Raw genomic sequence first — 14,204 nt, forward strand, 5'->3', positions numbered from 1 at the left:
TTGGTCATTATGTTTTTATTTTAGAGAGAGGGAAGGGGAGAGAGAGAGAGAAAACATCGATGTGAGAAAGAAACGTTGATTGGCTGCCTCCCATACACACCTCAACCAGGGATTGAACGTGCATCCTGGGTAGGTGCCCTGACTGGGAATTGAGCCCACCACCTTTTGGTGTACAGGACAATGCTCTAGTCAACTGAGCCACACCAGTCGGCTCAACTTGTTTTTTTAAAGGAGTGCTGGGTTAGCAATCCTTCACGGGTCTAAAAGCATTTCTCCCACCTCCTGTTGGGTAGAAATGAAGAGTTCACATAGCAGAAAATGGTCTATAACTCAGGAGGCCCAGGTACTGTCTGCCGCTGAACTAGAAAGTTTTATCACCACCTTCCCAGTTTCCAGGTGCAAAAATCTTTAGTCACACTTGCTGCTGTCTTCTTCATCCCTGTCCTGTCCCCTTGCCATCCTCACCCCCTCATACACACACATACACTGTATGTGCAGATTCCTTAGGAAGTGAATTTATCCTCTAACCCCTAATTTGCCACCCATTCCTAAGGCCTCTAGGTCCTTTCCCAACCTCAGAGCCTGGGAGTCACTGGCATGTTTGCTGTAGCCACATTTCTTTTTTTCTTTTTTTAAATATATTTTATTGATTTTTTACAGAGAGGAAGGGAGAGAGATAGAGAGTTAGAAACATCAATGAGAGAGAAACATCGATTCAGCTGCCTCCTGCACATCTCCCACTGGGGATATGCCCGCAACCAAGGTACATGCCCTTGACCTATTTGCCACCCATTTCTAAGGCCTCTAGGTCCTTTCCCAACCTCAGAGCCTAGGAGTCACTGGCATGTTTGCTGTAGCCACATTTCTCATTTGGAAGTGAGAAAAGGGGGCATTTTGCCTCTGATAGTCCCTGTCTTGAACATGCCCTTCCCCCGTTCCTACCCCACAGAGCTGCTAATTCTGCACCTCACACTGGTCATTTATCCCGTTGTGCTGTCATTGTTTGTCTGCATGTCCATCCCCCTGCTGGGCTCGGGACTCTTCAGGGGCCAGGGCCATCTCTGATGGGTTCTGTTGGTTCTTTCAGACTCCCTTCAAGTAATATAGCTCTGAAGGCACTGCAGTGTCCTGGTTTTCAGCAAGAGCTCCTTCAGGGAGACCTGGCCGCTGGGGTGGCTTGAGGGGCTGGGGTCAGGGTCCAGGATGATGCCAGTCCCTTCGGATGGGTGTTGGGTTGACATAGACCCTCCCTTCTTCCTGATGGAGCAGCGCCATGGCCCTGCCGCTGATAGGCCTTGATGTTCCCTGCCTTGTGTCCCGCCAGATCCTGCAGAAGGTGCTCCAAGGCTGCCGAGAGAACATGCTGGGGACCATGGCCCTGGCTGCCTGCCAGTTCATGGAGGAGCCAGGAATGGAAGTGCAAGTGAGAGAGTCCAAACACCCATATAACAACAACACCAACTTTGAGGTATGATCCAGGGTTGGCCAGGCTCGCCCAGCCTCAGGGCATGCAGCTGGCAGGACCCGCAGGGTTGCTGAGTAGCAAGAATCTCATCAACTCCCACAGCAGCTCTTTCCTCTCCCGACAGCCCCGGCCAAGAAAGTGCTTCCTTAGTCTCAGCTGCAGTCAGAGATTCTGCACAACCAAGTCTTCCCTTCTCCTGACCTTGTTTTTATAGATGGGCCAGATGTGGGGAGAGTATTTTCCCTGCAGCAAGCTCCTTGGAGTGAATTCTTGGTATCTTCCAGCAGTGAGTCTGAGTTCAACCCTCACTCTACCTGTCTCCTGATGACCTGGCCACACCTTGGAGACTCCCACCCCTTTGTGTAATGACACAGAACTGAAAAGCCTCATCGGATCCATCCTTAACTTTGTACCTAGACAGGGGGAGGTAGGAGTTTGGATGAGGCACATGTGGGAAGTCCTGTTAGTCTCACTGACTTAAAAATGTTCCTACATTTTTTAAGGGACATTTGAAAAGGGCTTTAGCGCTGCAAGTCATAAGCTTCTGAGGGGCCAGCACACTAGAGCACCAGTGGTGGATGACAGAGAAACTCATGCAGAACTTGGGTATTGCTTGCTGAGATTTCCTTTTGCAGCGTGTAAACCTCCTCACTCTCTTCCTTCTAAGCCTCTTCTCTTCCTGTGTTCTTGGGTCCAGCCCCACTCCCCCTGCTCTGTGTAGGCGCATCTGGTGAGCTACCAAGTCCTACCTCAAAGGGGATTGCCTATCTTCATCACCCCAGCTCTCCTCTTCTCTGGCTTCCTTCTTCTCATGCTGGCCTTGCCTCAGCCTGGCCTTGGTCACACCAGCTCTCAGAGCGATCCTTGCACAGCACAAACCTAAGGCTTTCTCCTGCTTACAATCTCTCCAGGGCTCCCCCTGCTGTCCAAAGCCTAAACGCCTTATTTTAGCACACTAGGCTTTCACTTCTGTTCCTGCCAGCCTCTCCAGGGTCACATGTCACCCCGTCCTCCGTCCTTACCTCGCAAGAGTGTCCTCACAGAGTTCACCCTTTACCCAAGACACAGCAAGCTCCTTGCTGTTCCCTGAACATGCCAGACTTTCCAGAGCTGTTTGCCTGATATGTAGCCCCCTATGGTCACATCCCCCTCTCACCTTGTCTCCTGCCATTCGTTTCTTCTTGGCAGGCCCCTCCTCTCCTCTTCATTCTTGGCAACAACCTGAACATCCCTTCACTGGGACTCTTCTCTGCCTCCCCGCCTTCTCCAGGTGAAGTCTGCCTGCCGTGCCCAGTCTGCACAAGTGTCGTGCCTGCTGTGCTGGCAGCCTTGTGGGTGCTTCCGTCCCAGCTAGACTGAGAGCTCCTAGAAGCAGGGCTCTGACTTGCTCATTCCTACATTCCCAGTTTCAGGACTTGGCATGAGGTAAGCCCTCAGTAACTGACCAGTAACAAGTGTTCTCATTTCCCTTCCTTAGGATAAAGTTCACATTCCTGGTGCAATCTACCTCTCAATCAAATTTGATCCTCAGTGCAATACAGAGGAAGGCTGTGACGAATTAGCCATGTCCAGCAGCAGTGACTTTCAACAGGATCGACATAACTTCAGTGGGTCTCAACAGAAATGGAAAGATTTTGAGCTTCCAGGTATATAAATACTTGGTTTTATTAAACTTAATACTAAGAAGGGAAATTATTGGAGGATTTAAAATGGGGTTTATTATATTTCGTCAGAAACCCCTCACTTGCCATTCCCTCTTACTGCAGTGTTCTGACCTGTCTCTGGTTCTTGTATGACACAGGAGATACTCTGTATTACCGCTTCACCTCTGACATGAGCAACACCGAGTGGGGCTACAAGTTCACTGTGACGGCTGGACACCTGGGGCGATTCCAGACAGGTGTGTGCTCTTCTCTTCCCCTGCACCATCCCCTGCCAGGGCCACTCTGAGGGTGTAAGTGCCATTGTGTCATTGACCTTCATTAAAATCACAGCAGGTACTTTTCTCTAAGACTTCCACAGATTTGTCTCGCAAACCCTACATGTGTTACTCTTGAATATGCTATATAGTTGGTTTGTTGTAAACCTGAATGGCCAGAGAGAAGAGCCACCTAAAAAAGATGTTTGCTCTCTTAGAATTTCCAGGGCATTTTTGCAAAAAAGGGGAAATGAAAATGTCCCAATGTTGCTGTTACAAAAGGCATAATTTCAGGGAACATTTAAATGATCAATTGTTTCATCATATTTATTAAAATATCTGTGTTTTGTGGGGCTTGCCCAGGATTTGAGATTTTGAAGCAAATGTTGTCAGAAGAAAGAGTTGTGCCACACCTTCCTTTGGCCAAAATTTGGGAATGGCTGGTAGGCGTGGCCTGTCGCCAGACTGGTCATCAGCGACTAAAAGCCATTCACCTACTTCTGAGGATTGTGCTGTGCTGCAACCACAGGTAAGCTGCCTTCTGGAGATGAGTCTCTTGCTGGGTGTTTGTATTGTGAATATCTCCTCCCACTTTGTGGCTTGCCCTTCCACTCATTTAATGGTGTCTTCGGTGAAAAGAAGTTTCTAATTTTATTTTTTATATATTTTTAAAATATATTTTTATTGATTTCAGAGAGGAAGGGAGAGGGAGAGAGAGATAGAAACATCAATGATGAGAGAGGATCAGTGATCAGCTGCCTCCTGCACACCCCCTACTAGGGGACAAGTCCACAACCCAGGCATGTGCCTTTGACCAGAATCAAACCCACGACTCTTCAGTCTGCAGGGCAATGCTCTATCCACAGAGCTAAACCAGCTAGGGCAAGTCTAGTAGCTTTTGATGGAGTCCTTGGGTTTTCTATGTACAATATCATGTCATCTGCGAATAATGACAGTTTTACCTCTTTTCCAATTTGGATGCCTTTTATTTCAGGCAGAAGTTTCTAATTTTTTTTTTTTAAATTTTTATTGATTTCAGAGAGGAAGGAAGAGGGAGAGAGAGATAGAAACATCAATGATGAGAGAGGATCAGTGATCAGCTGCCTCCTGCACACCCCCTACTGGGGATTGAGCCTACAACCTGGGCATGAGCCGAACTGTGACCTCCTGGTTCATAGGTTGATGCTCAACCACTGAACCACGATGGGCAGGCAGAAGTTTCTAATTTTTATTGATTTCAGAGAGGAAAGAAGAGGGAGAGAGAGATAGAAACATCAATGATGACAGAGAATCACTGATTGGCTGCCTCCTGCATGCCCCCCACTGGGGACCAAGCCCGCAACCCAGGCATGTGCCCTTGACCGGAATTGAACCTGGGACCCTTCAGTCCGCAGGCCGATGCTCTATCCACTGAGCCAAACCGGCCAGGGCTGAAGTTTCTAATTTTAATGTCTTCCATTTTATTGATCATTTCTGTAATGGTAGTGCTTTTGTTGTGCTGTTTAGGACATTTTTGCCTTACTTGGCAATGGGGTCATGAAGGTATTTCCTGTATGTTATCTTCTCAAAGCTTAATTGTTTTTTCTTTCACATTTAGATCTACAGTCAACGTGGAATGAATTTTAGTGAATGATATGAAGTGTAGGGGCAAATTAGTTTTTTCTCACATGGATCTCTACTTGACTATAAGGACCACCTTTTCCCTCACCACACTCCAGGGCCATCTTTGTCACAGAGTAGGCATCCAATGTGCTTGGGTCTGTGTCTGGTTTCTTTTGTTCCGTTCGTCTTTTTTATTATGCCAGCACCACACTATCTTAAATCTGTAGCTTTATAACAAACTTACATATCTAGTAGTATACATCCTTCATCTTTAAAATTGTCTTGGCTATTTTTAATCCTGCATGTCCATATAAATTTTAGAATTAGTTAATTTTTTTCCAGATTTATTGAGGCAAAACTGAAAAATAAGATTGTAATATGTTTTAAGTATAGAACAGGATGATTTCATAGATATATATATTGTGAAAGGATTCTGACCATTAAGTTAGCACCTCTCACTTCACAGTGTACAGGGTTCACTCTTCTCCACATCTTTGCCAGTATTTGTTATTTCTTGTTCTTTTTTATAGTAGCCACTAGAGCCCCGGTGCCCGGATTTGTGCACTGGTGGGGTCCCTCGGCCTGGCCTGTGGGCCCTGGGCCGAAACCGGTTGGACACTTAGCATATTAGCCTTTTATATATATAGATGGGGTGATATCTCATTGTGATTTGATTTGCATTTCCCTTATGATTAGTGATGTTGAGCACCTTTTCATGTATCTGTTTGCCATTTGTGTTTCAAAGAGGACATTGCAACAAAGAACTGCTGCCACCAGGATACTTTGCCCATTTTTAAATTGGGTTATTTGGTTTTTTGTTATTGAGATGTATGAGTTCCTTATATATTTTTAATATTAACCCCTTATCAGATATATGGTTTGTAGATATTTTCTCTCTTTTAGTAGGTTGCCTTTTCAGTTTGTTGATTATTTCTTTTGCTGTGCATAAGCTTTTTTTTTTAAGTTTTAAATTGATTTTAAGGAGAGAGAGTGATACATCAATGTGTGAGAGAGAGATCATTCGGTTGCACCCCAACTGGGATTGAACCCAAAACCTAGGTATGTGCCCTGACCAGGAATGGAACCCTCTGGTGCAGAGGATGATGCTCCAACCAACTGAGCCACACAGGCCATGGCTGTGCATAAGCTTTTTAATTTGATGTAGTCCCACTTGTTTATTTTTGCTTTTGGTGTCAAATCCACAAATCATTGACAAGACCAGTGTCAAGGAACCTAGCCCTATGCCTTCTTCTAGGAGTTTTATAGTTTCAAGTCTTACATTCAAGCCTTCAATCCATTTTGAGTTGATTTTTATGTATGGTGTAAGATAGGGGTCCAACTTCATTCTTTTGTATGTGGATGTCTAGTTTTCTCCATACCATTTATTTAAGAGACTATCCTTTTCTCATTGCATATTCTTGACACCTTTGTCGAAAATTAATTGACCAATGTGCATGGGTTTATTTCTGGGCTCTCTTTTCTGTTCCATTTATCTATATGCCTATTTTTATGCTAATACCATTCTGTTTTAATTACTATAGCTTTGAAATATAGTTTAAAATCAGGAAGTATTATACTTCTAGCTTCTTCTTTCTTAAGATTGCTGTGGTTATTCAGGGTCTTTTGCAGTTCCACTGACTTTTAGAATTATTTTTTCTATTTCTGTGAAAAATTCTATTAAATTTTTGATAGGGATTACATTGAATCTGTAAATTCTTTGAATAGTATGAACATTTAAACAATATTAATTCTTTCAATTCATGAACACATTATCTTTCCATTTCTTTGTGTCTGCAGTTTCTTTTGCCAACGTTTTATAGTTTTCAGTGTACAGATCTTTCACCTTTTTTCTTAAATTTATTCCTAAGTATTTTATTCTTTTTTATCCTGTTGTAAATGGAATTGTTTTAATTTCTCTTTCTGATAGTTCATTGTTAGTTTATAAAAACACACTTGATTTTTCTCTATTGATTTTGTATCCTGTAACTATACTGAATATATTAGTTCTAACAGTTTTTTTGGCAGAATCTTTAGGGTTTCCTATATATCATATCATGTCATCTGCAGATAGAGACAGTTTTACTTCCTTTTTAATTCTGATACCTTTATATCTTGTTCTTACCTAATTGCTTTGGCTTTTTCTTGCCTAATTGCTTAGGCTATGACTTCCAGTATTGTGTTGAATAGAACTGCTAGAGTGGGCATCCTTGTCTTGATCCTGATTATTTTATTTTATTTGTTTATTTTTTCATATATTTTTATTGATTTCAGAGAGGAAGGGAGAGGGAGAAATAGAAACATCACTGATGAGAGAGAATCATTGATTGGCTGCCTCCTAAACACTCCCTACCAGGGATCAAGCCTGCAACCCGGGCATGTACCCTTGACCAGAATCGAACCCAGCACCCTTCAGTCCACAGGCCAATGCTCTATCCACTGAGCCAAACCAGCTAGGGCCTGATTATTTTATTTATGTAGATAACACATATGCATGCACACATACCCTTCTCATCTGATGGAATTTTGATTGATACTTTAGATCAGTTTGAGAGAATTAAGATTTTTATACCATTGAATTCTCTAATCCTCTATTATTTAGATCTTAGTAATGTTTTATAGTTACCTATGTAGAGGACTTATACAACATTTTGTTAGATTTATTCCTAGGTATTTAATGTTTTTGATGGTATTGTAATTGTTATTTTAAATTTTTATTTTTAATTGTTTTTACTGCTATATAATTAATTTTGATGTATTGCCTTTGTCTAGTGACCTTGTTCTATTTGTTAATTCTATGAGTGTATAGATACATTGTTCAGCACACGGCCATGTTATTTATAAATAATGAGTTTTATTTCTTCCTCTCAATCTGTAGAAACTCTTTTTGCACTAGCCAGGACTTTCTTTCTTTCTTTTCTTTTTTTTTAAATATATTTTATTGATTTTTTACAGAGAGGAAGGGAGAGGGATAGAGTTAGAAACATCGATGAGAGAGAAATATCGATCAGCTGCCTTCTGCACGCCCCCTACTGGCGATGTGCCCGAAACCAAGGTACATGCCCTTGACCAGAATCAAACCTGGGACCCTTGAGTCCGCAGGCCGACACTCTATCCACTGAGCCAAACCGGTTAGGGCAGGACTTTCAATAGAATGTTGAATAGAAGTGAGGATTGAAGACTTAATTGTCTTATTCCTTATCTCAGAGGGAAGGTTTTATTTATTTTTATTTTTAATTTTAATTTTAGAGAGAAAGAGAGGGAGAGAAACATTAATTTATTGTTCCACTAATTTATGCATTTATTGATTGGTTCTTGTATGTGCCCTGACCAGGGATCGAACCCACAACTGTGGTGTATTGGGATGACACTCCAACCTAGAGCCATACCAGCCAGGGGCTCCACCTAACATTTCACTTAAGATTTTTTTCAGTCATTGGAAGTTCTCTGTAACAGCCATGTTTAAAGATGTGCAGTTGATTTACATGAATGTGCTTCAGGATCTCCTGTTTCCGTGGTGTCTTGTTTTGAAGTTTAGGTTCTGCCCCTTTCCTTATTTGCTGATGAATATTTTTGGCTCTTTTAGGAAGAGGGGGAGTGGGACTGTCCTGTAATGATTTTACTAGATGTGGGGAAAGTGAGAGTCAGAGTTGCAGTTCCTGTTACCTACCATCTGTCTGACGTGGTGCTCAGCAAACTACCCCATCTCCTCCCACAGCGACCTCTGTGACCTTTCGCTGTTAAAGCCCCTGTGGCAGCTCTTCACCCACATGGAGTACAGCCTGTTTGAGGACGTGACACAGCCGGGCATCCTCCTCCCCCTGCACCGCGCCCTCACTGAGCTCTTCTTCGTCACCGAGAACCGCGCCCAGGTGAGGGTCCTGCCCTGCCTCTCCCCTGGCACAGCGCTGCCAGGTGCTTTTTCTCCCTCTGCTGCCCAGGGCGGGAGAGTAGGACTCAGATCACAGCCCCATCCCCAGCCCTGGTCTCAGCTAACCCGCACAGGGAGGTACAAGTGGCCTAAGTGTGAGGCCCTCACCACCCAGTCCAGGCAGCACTGAGATTGCTTATTTTACTAGGCCTAAGGCCAAGGGAAACTGGCTTGGATCAGCCCTTGACAACATTGAGTTTTGGAAAATAAAACGGATGGGTTCTTTCTTCTTCTTCCTTTTCCCCCTCTACTCAGCACAATAGACTTATTAATGTGAGAGATGAAAGGGCCTTTCAGAGTTCTTGAGCTTACCCCCCTCCTTTTATACATGAGGAAACCGACTTGAGGAGGGAGGCCGCTGCCCCTCCGTCACCCTGGGCAGAGCCCCCTGGAACTAGGCACCTGGCTTCTCCCGGTCCAGCTCCTTCCGGGCTCTTGGGTGAGGTGCCAGCAGAGCGAGCACTGATTTCTCACTCGAGGCTTCTGTGGTTGGGGTGGGTGTCTGTTAACGTTGCACCATGCTCTCCCCACAGGAGCTCGGCTTGCTGCAGGATTACCTGCTGGCCTTAACCACCGACGACCACCTTCTCCGCTGTGCAGCACAGGTACTCTCCCACCTCGAGCTGGCCCTCGTGCTGCCTGCCCGTGGCGGCTGTCCCCATCACCGTGGCCAGGACAGAGAGCCTGTGCTTGTGGCCTGAGTACAGAATCCACCCAGGATTTACACGGAGCTCTGTTCCCATTCAGTCACTTCCTTCAGTGTCTGAGAGAGCAGTCCAGCCCCATCTATCAGTGTCATCCATATTAAACTGTGGGGTCAGAAGACACTAGCAAGAATTTGTGTCTTTTAAACCAAAACAACCAATGCCTTAAATTTACAGTTTGGCCGGTCCCTGAAGTTTCCATAGAGTTAGATTGCAGATATTTTGGGATGTAACTTTCTTTCCTAGTAGAACTCTCTTCTGACAGCTGTTTGGTCTCAAGATCCCTTTTCACTTTTAAATTATGGAGGATCTCAAACAGCTTTTGTTTATGTGCTTTATATATATATATATATTGAAATATACCATTGGAAATTAAATTAGATTTGAAATTTAGAAATTAAGACAAAAATTTTAAACATTTATTATTATTTCATTTAAAAAATAATAAACCCATTCCATGTTCACATGAGTAGCCTGTTTGGTGAAAATCAGAGGGGTGGCGTTGTGTTCCATGTCTGAAAATCTCTTTAACATCTGCCTTAATAGAAGACAGCTGGAGTCCCATGTCTGCTTCCACCTGTTATATTACCGCACATTAGCCTCTGGAAAACTCCACAGTGTACTTGTGAGAGTACGAAAGTGAAAAAGGCAAAACCACGTCTTAGTATCACTGTGGAAATCGTTTTTACTACGTGGAGCCCCGGAAAGGGTCTCAGGAACCCGCAGGCCCCACATCCCATTCTGAGAAGCTCAGGCTCAGACTCCTTGAACCTCATAGAGCATGTGGCCCAACCCCCGCAGGGGACAGATGGGGCACGGAAGCTCAGAGGAAGGGGAGATGCCCAGGGTCACAGCTGAGTGGGCTCTAGCTGGGACTCCCAGCCAGAGCTTCCCCCTGTCCTGCCAATGTTTTTCAGCGAACCCTTCCTCCTGCAAGAAGGGTCAGATGCCTGCTTAGAAGCAGGGGTCCCCCGTCAGCTATGGAAGAGTTTGTGTGAATTCTCCTGAGACCTGTAGGCAGAGTGAAACCTCCTAACGGGCGCCCACTGCACTGCCACCACCGCCCCTGGTTGCATGACACAAAATGACATTTAGACATTTAACCGTTTGGGCACTGAAAGCTGAACATTGCATATCTCTGTGGGCTCCTCCCTCTTGCCTGTGCCCGTGCCCCGTCTCCTCACCCTGTTTCTGACCTTCCCATAGCCCATCCACTTGGCTGGGCCAGTGCTGCCTCCTCCCCCTGCCTGCCGCCTCTTCCTCTCCTGGCCAGTCCTCCACTCCTGCTCCCTGAGCTTGAAGACCAGCCTTGACCTGGCTCTACAGCATCCACCTCCCTGGCCCCTTCCCAGCCCCTCCCCAGCACTGCTTCCTGGGTCCCCAGCACTGGCTTCTGTTTCTTCCCTTTTGCACCTTTGTGCTGTTTCCTTCCCTAAAGAACTTTCCCAGGGCCCCGCAGACAGTGTCCTCTGTGTCCCCTGAGCCCCGCCCCCAACCTCCCCACTGCGTTCCCCCTGCCCCTCAGGACAGTGATGATTTCTACCTTATGTTTGGAGTTCTCATGTGGTCTCAATAGCTTTTGTCTCTTGCTCTAGTCTGTGTTCCTTCAGCTGAGGGGAACCATATCTGGCTCATGTCTTCCTCACCCCCGGCCCCCTCAAGAGCTCAGCTGAGGGTCTTGTTCAGCCAGCACTTAGTGAACCGAGCAGGGATGGTTCTTGACACTGGCACTGACTCTCTCCACAGGCTCTGCAGAACATCGCTGCTATCAGCCTCGCCATCAACTACCCAAACAAGGCAACCTGCCTCTGGAATGCCGACTGCTAGCTCCTGGGAGGCCTGCATGGAACCAGCGAATCTGACCCCGGGGTTTTAGAGCAGAAATCTAAACTCATTCAGGAAAATCCCTGCAGCGCCAGCGCCTGGCTTTCCTTGAGCTCCACTTCTACTCCGATCAGATTGCCCAACAGGCTGGACACCGGCACGTACCGTAGCATGTGAGGATAAGCAGAGCAGGGCAGCACTACCCAGAGAGGGTGTTCAGAGTCGCTTTCTCCAGCGTCTGTCTCAGACGGCTGAGCTGGAGCTGCCTGCACGTGCCCTCCGGGTGAAGACCAGTCTGCAGAGCCGCCTTTCTCGGCAGGGCCCGCAGCGGCGGCCTAGGAGCGCCTCTCTCGCTTTAGCTTTCTGAGACTGGGCAATCCCACCTGAAATCAGTGAGTGCCCGCCTGCCACCACCCGGTTCCCAGCATTTAGTACGGGGCCAGGTGCCGCGCCAGCTCCCTAGCCAAGGCCGTCCCAGAGAAATCCTCGGTGGGAACATGAGAACATGTGCCCTGGGAACAGCACAGGCCGCCCGAAGGCGTCTGCTCATGCTCCCAGCACATCCAGGTTTTTTCAGTTGTTTTAACATATTTTTGTTTTTAGAACAGAACTGCACTGCCTCCCTGAGAGGGCATCAGGAGAGTGGCCAGTGGCCCAGGCACTCAAGCAAACTGGTTTGTGTGAAAGCAGCAGAACTAAGGAATCTCTTTAGTTTCTGTGCCTGAAAAGACCTGAAATGTCACCAGAGGATCTAATTTTGGAAGTCACACAAACAAGCAGGCCCAGTGATTTTCTTCCTGCTCCGTGGCCACAGGAACTCATCACACCCCTCGGAGCTCTGCGCAGTCACTTGGCTGTCACTTGTCCAGCAATAACTACATTCGTTCCAATGAATGCTGTTTCCATTTTTCTTTTTATGGTTGTAGTCTTGCCCTGAAGTGCTGATTATTACTCTTTCCAAAGCCACGCTCTGGAGCGTGAAGCCGGATTGGCATGCGGAACGTATGTAAGCCTCAGTGGGACTTGTGGGCATAAGGAATGCCTGAGGCTGCTGCCATTTAAGGGCTGGTGTCTGGGCCTGAGCACGTCCCACAGGCGGGACCAAACCCCAGGCAGGCTGGTCGTAGCCAGGGCCAAGGTGACCAGGTCAGCATGGCCGTGGCCTCCGAAGCCCTCTGCAGGCTCTACAGGTGTCTGCATAGGAGAGGCCAAGGCTGCGGGTCCCGGGAGGGCCTTCCTGCACGGGCACTGCTGCCTGCTGGCTCTGGAGGCCCAGGCGTAGCGACCTTCTGCAACCCAGCTCTCCATCCTCAGCCAGGCCTAGCTGCGTGTGGAGCCATGTGGAAGGGAGAATTCAAAGGAGACAGAAACGGATGGGGCAGGTCCCGAACTTGGTGACCTGAGGCTCCTCACCCTGACCTGGTATCCCGGGGTGTTGGGATGTAGTGAGACAGGCGCTGCCAGCTTGTAGAAACCCTTTCTCCTCTTCTGCTCTGCCTGCATCCCCAGAGGAGGCCCCACGCTCCGTACACCCGGACCCAAGTAGGAGTCACAGTGAGGAGGGAAGTCACAGGACAAAGAGGTCCCCACCGCGGGCTCAGACTCACTGACGGACTCCCTGCCTGGAAGACAGACAAGCAGATGGTGCCACTCACTGCTTAACCTCGCCACGCCACCCCCACCCCTCCCACCTGATTGACGCGTGGTGGAGGGGACAGGCGGGCAGGTGTCACACCCTCATGGCAGCTGCCACCAGCTTTACCCCCTTGCTCCCATCAGGAAGATAAGTTGTAAATAAACACTGGACTCCTCATAGCTTCTCTCTATACACCACCCTTGCTATTCTGGTCTCTTTAATTTGCTAGAACAAGCCTAAGTTTTCCCTTCAGACACAACTGCTGCTCTCTCCGGGCAGGGCCCGCCTGGCCCAGCATCCCTGCATCCCGCCCTGCCTCTGCTTCCAGCCAGTAGGTGGCGCTGCCGAGCCAGGCCCTGCTCTCCTGGCCCTCATGACGCTGGTGACTCCCTCGGCTCCTGGTCCCCAGTCCGTGCCAGCAGTATCTGAGAGAACAGATTTCCATGAAGACCAACACCCGTTTGACTGCCTGGAATGAGATAACACTGGCAGGAATAAAGGTGTTGTGGAAACATGTGCCTAATCTATAAAGAAATTTCTGCTCCAAATCATGTATAATGAACAGACACTGTTCCTAACGAGGAGTGACTTATTTTCATCATCGTTTTTAATTTGTTTTCTTACGGGTTTACGATTTTGAATTTTTCCTATTTGGTTGAAAGAAAGAATTTTGATTATATGAGCTGCGTTCAGCCTGTAAAAAGGATGTTAAGTTGTGGTTAAATATGCAAATGAAAAGAAATATATTGTACAAATTCTATATAAAAAAGTAAAGTGTGTGGGCCTTTTTTCTCCTTCCCCTCCTTCTGCCCCTCTTGTGAACATTATCCATAGTTTCTACCAAGCCCCAACTGATGGAATTTCTGGAATCTCAAGGCCTGGGGTTGAAAGGAATCAGAAAGTTCTAGGCCAGCAGTTCTCAACCTGTGGGTCGCGACCCCTTTGGGGGTCAAACGACCCTTTCACAGGGGTCGCCTAAGACCATCGGAAAACACATATATAATTACATATTGTTTTTGTGATTAATCACTATGCTTTAATTATGTTCAATTTGTCACAATGAAATTGGGGGTCACCACAACATGAGGAACTGTATTAAAGGGTCGCGGCATTAGGAAGGTTGAGAA

At 46.7% G+C, this 14,204-nt stretch overlaps 1 protein-coding gene across 2 annotated transcripts in view; it reads left to right on the plus strand.

Moving 5' to 3' along the window:
• ZZEF1 (zinc finger, ZZ-type with EF-hand domain 1) overlaps positions 1–13,846 on the plus strand; it is a 106,996-nt gene extending 93,150 nt beyond the window's left edge. For both annotated transcript variants that reach the window (XM_014541948.1, XM_014541947.1), the window contains exons 49-55: positions 1,325–1,468; positions 2,943–3,111; positions 3,267–3,365; positions 3,747–3,912; positions 8,701–8,854; positions 9,447–9,518; positions 11,364–13,846. In XM_014541948.1, coding sequence (XP_014397434.1) covers positions 1,325–1,468; positions 2,943–3,111; positions 3,267–3,365; positions 3,747–3,912; positions 8,701–8,854; positions 9,447–9,518; positions 11,364–11,444 — 885 coding nt within the window. In that variant the 3' untranslated portion in view covers positions 11,445–13,846. The remainder of the gene's footprint in view (positions 1–1,324; positions 1,469–2,942; positions 3,112–3,266; positions 3,366–3,746; positions 3,913–8,700; positions 8,855–9,446; positions 9,519–11,363) is intronic.
• The last annotated feature ends 358 nt before the right edge of the window (positions 13,847–14,204 follow it).

Source organism: Myotis brandtii, unplaced genomic scaffold, assembly GCF_000412655.1.
Source record: "Myotis brandtii unplaced genomic scaffold, ASM41265v1 scaffold284, whole genome shotgun sequence".
Classification (NCBI taxonomy): domain Eukaryota; kingdom Metazoa; phylum Chordata; class Mammalia; order Chiroptera; family Vespertilionidae; genus Myotis; species Myotis brandtii.